This window comes from Colobus angolensis, unplaced genomic scaffold, assembly GCF_000951035.1.
Source record: "Colobus angolensis palliatus isolate OR3802 unplaced genomic scaffold, Cang.pa_1.0 Scaffold28, whole genome shotgun sequence".
Classification (NCBI taxonomy): domain Eukaryota; kingdom Metazoa; phylum Chordata; class Mammalia; order Primates; family Cercopithecidae; genus Colobus; species Colobus angolensis.
In genome coordinates this window covers 4528018-4535387 of record NW_012116043.1, presented here as the reverse complement: position 1 = coordinate 4535387, position 7370 = coordinate 4528018, and the positions used below count along the sequence as shown (strand labels likewise).

The 7370-nt window shown below is 52.5% G+C and overlaps 1 protein-coding gene across 3 annotated transcripts in view; it reads right to left on the bottom strand.

The window, feature by feature from the left end:
• Nucleotides 1-7370, bottom strand: part of RILPL1 (Rab interacting lysosomal protein-like 1) — a 63735-nt gene that overhangs the window by 16416 nt on the left and 39949 nt on the right. For all 3 annotated transcript variants that reach the window (XM_011948444.1, XM_011948447.1, XM_011948445.1), the window contains one exon: nucleotides 7058-7150. In XM_011948444.1, coding sequence (XP_011803834.1) covers nucleotides 7058-7150 — 93 coding nt within the window. The remainder of the gene's footprint in view (nucleotides 1-7057; nucleotides 7151-7370) is intronic.

Genomic DNA, 7370 nt, shown 5'->3' with positions numbered 1-7370 from the left:
CTCCTGACCTTGTGATCCACCTGCCTCAGCCTCCCGAGTGGCTGGGACTACAGGCGTGCGCCACCCTGCTGGGCTAATTTTTGTATTTTTAGTAGAGATGGGGTTTCCCTGTGTTGGCCAGGCTGGTGTTGAACTCCTGGCATCAAGTCATCCACCCGCCTTGGCCTCCCAAAGCGCTGGGGTAAGCCACCACGCCTGGCCAGGAGTTGGTGTCTTTGCAGAACCTCCTGGATGGTTTCTCAGGATGACATGGAGAAGATGAGATGCCTTCTGCTAAGTGAATGGGCCCCAGAGGCCAGGCTACTGGGCACAGTTAGCTTTCCAGGGGCTCCAAACCACACCATTTTATAACCACCTTTGCCACGACACCCAAAGAGGGTGCCCACAAAGATACGGTCATTGTGTGGGAAGTGGCCTCAAATACAGAGATGTTTACCACCAGGAATGCTGGACTTTGTTTAGGGCCTTGTCAGGGGGTGACCGATGCTTAGGGGCCTGGGACACCTGGAGTGTTCAGACGGAGTTACTCCATCTGTGTCTTTTTTTTTTTTTTTTTTTCAGAGACAGGTCTTGCTTTGTTGCTCAGCTGGAGTGCAGTGGCACAATCTGGGCTCACTGCAGCCTCGACCTCCTGGGCTCAAGTGATCTTCCTGCTTCAGCTTCCTTAGTAGCTGGGACTACAAGCATGTGCCACCGCGCCCAGCCAATTAAAAAAATTTTTTTGTAGAGATGGGGTCTTGCTATGTTGCCCAGGCTCATCTCAAACTCCTGGCCTCAAGCAATCCCCCCACCTCGGCCTCCCAAAGTGTTGGGATTACAGGCATGAGCCACCGCGCCCGACCCTGTCTGTGTCTTGCTGGGCTCACTGAGTGGGCAGTCCCTTCCCTTACTATTCCAGGGGCTGCCCTGCAGAAGCCAGCTCCTCTAGAGGTACAGCAATTTCCATAAAAACATTTGACTTGTTTTGGCCCGAAGTTTGTCCTGAATACCCTGTAGCTGCTTTTAACTCCCCACTCCCCGCCAAATATTTCTGGAAGACTCAGACCAAATGAAGTTCTACCAGTGGCATTTCAGGCAGTGTAATGGGCGGCTGTGAAGAAGCTATTCCTGGGCTGGAGCGAGGGGGGTGGTGGGTGGGAGGACAGGGATAGAATGCACTGTCATTGCTACCCTTGGACACCTGGGTGGCCACCCACTCCAGAGCCAACCTTTCCGGTCCTCGCGGCCAGTTCTCATCCCTTGCTTCTCCGGCCCCCTCTACCTCCACCTGTCTTCTTATCTCCCAGTCAGCCCCTGGCCCCTGCCCTGCAAAAGGCAGCTGTGTGTGCGTCGATGGGACCATGACTGAGAGACAGGGACCACACAAAGGGGGGCACTGGTGCCTGGTGTTCGCTGGGGACGAGGCTGAAGTCACTCCAGCACTCCCTCGTGACCTTTCTGGGCAGTGCCAGCCTGGCCTCTCTGGCCAGCAGCTGCTCAGTCACAAACTATTCTTGGAATATCTTCGGGGCACACTGTTTTGACTGGCAGCAGGAGTTTCTGGTTCCCTCGTCCGGTTCAGTCTAGAAATGTGAAGTCTGATGCCTGTGACTCATGGTGCACTGTGCAGACAAGGGGCCACTACCAGGGACTCGGGGAGGAGAGCGGGAAAACGGTGGGGGGTGGTGCGGGAGCAGAAAAGGCATGGGTTCAAATCTGAAGACAGCCTTCCCAACAGTTTGATCTAAATGAGGTCAGTGGGCTTCTCTGGGCCTCAGTTCCCTCATCTGAGAAATGGGGATAATTATCCCAGCTCTGGGTCCCCGACAGGATGGAAGATACCTTAGTTCAAGTGCTCTAAGCTGCCGAGGCCCCTGAACCCTCCTTGGCTGGTATGAATTGCTGCAGGAGGAGGGGTGGGATAAATAAGTTAACAGTGTGAAGCAGAGCTGAAGAGCCGCCCTGAGCGACCGCATGGCTGATACTCCCTGGAGGAAGGGCGGAAGAGACCCGGCAGACCAAGTGGGTGCAGGAGGACTGAAGGATGGGAGGATGCTCAGAACCGCCTCGGAAACTGTCATTTCCTGCCCCAGCCCAGGGAAGATCTGTCCCTGCCCAGGCTCCTCCCAGCCTCTGGGCTCACAGGCCACACTGGTATAGCTTCCAGCCAGCAGTAGAGGTGGACAAAGGCGACCAGTGTCCAGCCTGCACTGGTCAAAAGCCCTTTGTGCCAGATTGCTCTCCCAGTTATCCCCCAGCAAGTGGGGCTGCCACGGGGCTGGTCACGCGCACCCTGTGGCTGGGAGGTTCTGGTCTCACTCTCTTGTCTTTCTCTCGGGCTCCCTGATTCCAGCTGCTGTCCATGCCAGGCTCAGAGCCCCACATTTTCCTGAGCAACCAGAAGCCAACCTAAGTGGGGAAGAGTTCTGAAAACAGGGCCCCAGGGTCCTTTCTGGAGCAATCTGGAAAAGAAGGACAGACACCACAGCCTATTCAGTTGTGGGCAGAAGAACTAGTGGAAAGATTCGCTGGCTAATTCTGATGACTTTCCTCTGGATTTCACCCAATACAAAATTTGCAAAGCCAACTTAATTGTCTGTTTAGAGAAAGAGGCCCAGAGTAGAAAATTACAGTTAGAAAAACTCGGCTCTGGAAGGAATTTTTAGAATTACATCTGACCGTGGGCGCTGGAGGCTTTGAATCCTGCACATTGGAAGTGAAAGTGAAGGTGCTAGAAAGGCTGAGTCTTTTTTTTTTTTTTTTGAGATGGGGTCTCGCTCTGTTGTCCAGGCTCGAATGCAGTGGTGTGATCTTGGCTCACTGCAACCTCCTCCTCTGGAATTCAAGCAATTTTCCTGCCTCAGTCTCCTGAGTAGCTGAGATTACAGGCACCCGCCACCACACCTGGCTAATTTTGTTGTACTTTTAGTAGAGACAGGGGTTTCACCATGTTGGTCACACTGGTCTCAAACTCCTGACCTTGTGATCCACCTGCCTCAGCCTCCCACAGTGCTGGGATTACAGGTGTGAGCCACCGGGCCTGACCTGAAAGGCTAATTCTTAACGACTTGGGAACAAATGGCTGAAGGATGCAGAACAGAAGTCTCTTGGTCTCCCCCCTCCCTCAGCCCATGCAGAGACTATCTGGGCTCATGAAGCTTCTTGCAGTTTCTCCAGGCCTGAAACTCAAAGTTGTAGCTATCAAAGCCTACAAGATAGATTCTGCTCTTTCTCACATAGGAGTGGGGCTGGCGAGTGAGTCGGAGTTTAAGCAAAGCCAGTCCCATTTCCTAATAAGCACTGGATGAGAAACTTTTCCTGGCACTAAGTACTGCACAGAATCAAGACTGAAGGGGCTTCCTCCTCCCAGGGAGTGTCTATCTAGCACTCTGATCTTGCTTGGGGACCTGTCCCTTCCCCTATTTTTTTTTTTTTTGAGACGGAGTCTCGCTCTGTCACCCAGGCTGGAGTGCAGTGGCCGGATCTCAGCTCACTGCAAGCTCTGCCTCCCGGGTTTATGCCATTCTCCTGCCTCAGCCTCCGGAGTAGCTGGGACTACAGGCGCCCGCCACCTCGCCCGGCTAGTTTTTTGTATTTTTTAGTAGAGACGGGGTTTCACCGTGTTAGCCAGGATGGTCTCGAACTCCTGACCTCGTGATCCGCCCGTCTCGACCTCCCAAAGTGCTGGGATTACAGGCTTGAGCCACCGCGCCCGGCCTCTTCCCCTACTTTCAGGCCACATGAACTGGATGGAGGAAAAGTGCTCTGAGCCTCAGGGGTGAGAAGGAGTCACAGACCTGGACAATCAACATGCTGTCCTGTGATTGGGTTAGGGACAGTCATGTGACCTAGCTGGAGCCAATGGGACTCATTTCTGTGACTGATGGAAATCTTGGGAACAGAGAATCTGCACTGGAGTTTCAGATGGAAGAAAATGAAACCTGGCTGGGTGCGGTGGCTTGTTCCTGTAATCCCAGCACTCGGGGAGGCTGAGGTGGGTGGATCACCTGAGGTCAGGAGTTCGAGAGACCAGCCTGGCCAACATGCAGAAACCCCGTCTCTACTAAAATTACAAAAATTAGCCGGATGTAGAGGGAGATGCCTGTAGTCCCAGCTACTCGGGAGGCTGAGGCAGAAGAGAACTGCTTGAACCTGGGAGGCAGAGGTTGCAGTGAGCTGAGATTGTGCCACTTCATTCCAGCCTGGGCAATGGAGTGAGACTCCGTCTCAAAAAAAAAAAAAAAAAAAAAACAACAACAAAAGAAAATGAAACTTGAGCCAAGGGCTGCCATGCTGCCATCCTCAGGCTGGAAAGGACACCCAAGAATGGTGCCCACAGACGAAAACCAAGTCAGGGGTGGAGGAAACAAGGCCTGGATCCAGCTGAGTCCCACGCTGTGGCAAGTTGGAACTTTTAGTTCCTTAGCCAAATTTGTTTTCTTTTTTTTTCTTTTTTCTTTTTTTTGTGAGATGGAGTTTCACTCTTGTTGCCCAAGCTGGAGTGCAGTGGCATGATCTTGGCTCACTGCAACCTCCGTCTCCCAGGTTCAAGTGATTCTCCTGCCTCAGCCTCCCAAGTAGCTGGGATTACAGGCACATGCCACCGTGCCTGGTTTTTAGTGGAGATGGGGTTTCCCCATATTGGTCAGGCTGGTCTCGAACTCCCGACCTCAGTTGATCCACTCGCCTCGGCCTCCCAAATTGCTGGGATTACAGGCATGAGCCACCGAGCCTGGCCCCAAATTTGTTTTGTTTTCTGTTTTTGAGACGGAGTCTCGTTCTGTCGCTCAAGCTGGAGTGCAATGGCACAATCTCAGCTTACTGCAACCTCTGCCTCCCGGGTTCAAGCAATTTTCCTGCCTCAGCCTCCTGAGTAGCTGGGACTACAGGCATGCGACCGCCATGCCCAACCACGCCCAGCTAATTTTTGTAGTTTTAGTAGAAATGGGGTTTCACCATGTTGGTCAGGTTGGTCTTGAACTCCTGACTCCGTGATCCACCCACCTAGGCCTCCCAAAGTGCTGGGATTACAGGCGTGAGCCACCGCGCCTGGCCTCCAAATTCGTTTTCTTAGGTTACTTTGAGTTGAGTTTCAATTGCAAATGGAAGGTTACTACTGAATCCATGATCTAAATGGTGTTGGGATCTAGAGGAAGCTTTTCTGGCGCCATGCTTCTTCCCTAGGAAATGTTCATCTCTAACCAGAACTGGGGCCACACTCCCTCCCCAACGCATCAGGGACCTGGGGCCAAACTCCTAAGCAGCCTGAATGAAGCTGGAAGGGAGTCATGTACCAGCCTGTACTCTCTAGGAATATCGGGCCAATTTAAAATTTTTTTGTAGAGACAGGGTCTCACCATGTAGCCCAGGTTGGTCTCAAACTCCTGGCCTCAAGTGATCCTCCTGCCTTGGCCTCTCAGAGTGCTGGGATTACAGATGTGAGCTGCCATGCCCAGCCAAGGGCAAGGCATCATTTTCTTTCTTTTTTATCACTCTCTCTTTTATTATCCTTTTTGTGTGTGTGTGTGTGTGACAGGGTTTCACTCTGTCACACTAGTTGGAGTACAGTAGTACAATCTTGGCTCACTGAAGCCTCGACCTCCTCTGATCAAGCAATCTTCCCACTTCAGTCTCCTGAGTAGCTGGGACCACAAGTGCATGCCACCATACCCAGCTAATTTTTGTACTTTTTGTAGAGAGGTGGTTTCACCGTGTTGCCCAGGTTGGTCTTGAACTCCTGAACTCAAGTGATCCTCCCACCTCTGCCTCCCAAAGTGCTGAGATTACAGGTGTGAGCCACTGCACCCAGCCCCAAGGGCACCAGTTTCTAAGAGGAGAGGGCCCAGCAGTGACAAACCCGCACGGTTCTGCATTGTCAACTCACAGGGCAAGAACTCACCAAAAATTTCCAAACATAACTGGATTTTAAAGGTTGGGGCATATGGGTAACACTCTGCTTCTTCTCCCTACACAATCCATCTGGCTTTCCAACCCACACGCCCTGTTTTCACAAAGTTTCTTCTGGGTTTTGGAGGAAAGAACTGAAGCCTCCTCTGTACTAAGCCTTGGATAGAACTGGAAGGCAGGCCCAGAGCCTGGAAGACCCTCTCGGGGAGAGAGTGAAGCTCCAACACCGCAGGCACAAGGCTGTCTTGCAAAGAGCTCACAGCGTGGGCTCTGGGGCCAGGCTTACCTGGGTTTGAGCCCTGGCTCTGCCTCTTCTGAGCTGAATGACCCTAGGCCAGTGCCTCCATTTCCTTAACTATAAAATGGGAATGATGATGCCTCCACCCCACAACACCATGCTGAGGGCTCAGGGAGATATTCTGTGGGAACAGGACCCAGAGCCTGTTAGCTTCTTAGTAGATACTGTCTAACGAGACCAGAGGTGTTAACCCTGTATCTGAAGAGCCTTGGGGGTCCGTGAACCTCCTGAAATTGATACAATTTTACAGATTTCTCTGGGGGAAATTTCAGGAGGTTTTATCAGAACCTCAAAGGAATCTGTTGATGCCAAGAACCACTGAAGTAGCTTAAAGTCTAGTTGAGGGCAGGGACGAGGTCACTCTCTTTTGGGGGTTCTCCTGAAGGCCTGACTCTGCATGCATTATGCAGTAACCCATGCTTAATGGACAGAGGGCTACATAGATGAGTCATCAGAGAACTGCACAGACGGGGTGGACCCAGGGCCACTCGACATCGCAAGAGCTGAGGTCTCAAGCTTAAGATGCACAAACCACCCGCTACCTCCCTACCCTTATTTCCTGTCCTCAAAGGCCCAGAGATGCACCCCACCGCCCGAAACACACTCAAGCAAGCTCCTGAGTATCAGCCACTGGCCCAAGCCTCTCTCCTCTCACCTCCCGCACTCCCCAAACTTCTCTGCCCAGAGACCCCCAGGAGGAACTCAGCATTCGGGAAGGGAGATGAACTCAAAGTCGGAGGCCAGGCCAGACGGCTCAGCAGGATGTGGTTAGTGACAAGCCTGGCCCTGGGAGCAGGTGCCAAGGAGGAAAAGTCAAAGGACACGTGAACCGCCAGGTCAGCCGAGCGCAGAAGCCGGCAGCGCATCACTTACAGTCGCTTGATGCCCGACTCCGGCTGGGGGGACGTCCTCGGGTGGGCAATGGGTGGGGGTTGGGGTATTCGATTTTCCTCTTCCATTTCTTCACTGGAAGGAGATGACAGGCATGAGATAAAAGAGTCAAAAGTTCCTTGAAAACTGGAACATTCCAAAAGAGAACTGTCTGATGGTCTGAGAGGGTGCACGCTTTTTAGGGGCCCCGCATCTATATTTGCAGTTTATTCTGAAGAGTCCAGCCAAATAGAACCACTCCCCGTTTCCTGTCTTTTTTTTTTTTTTGAGTCTCGCTCTGTCGCCCGGGCTGGAG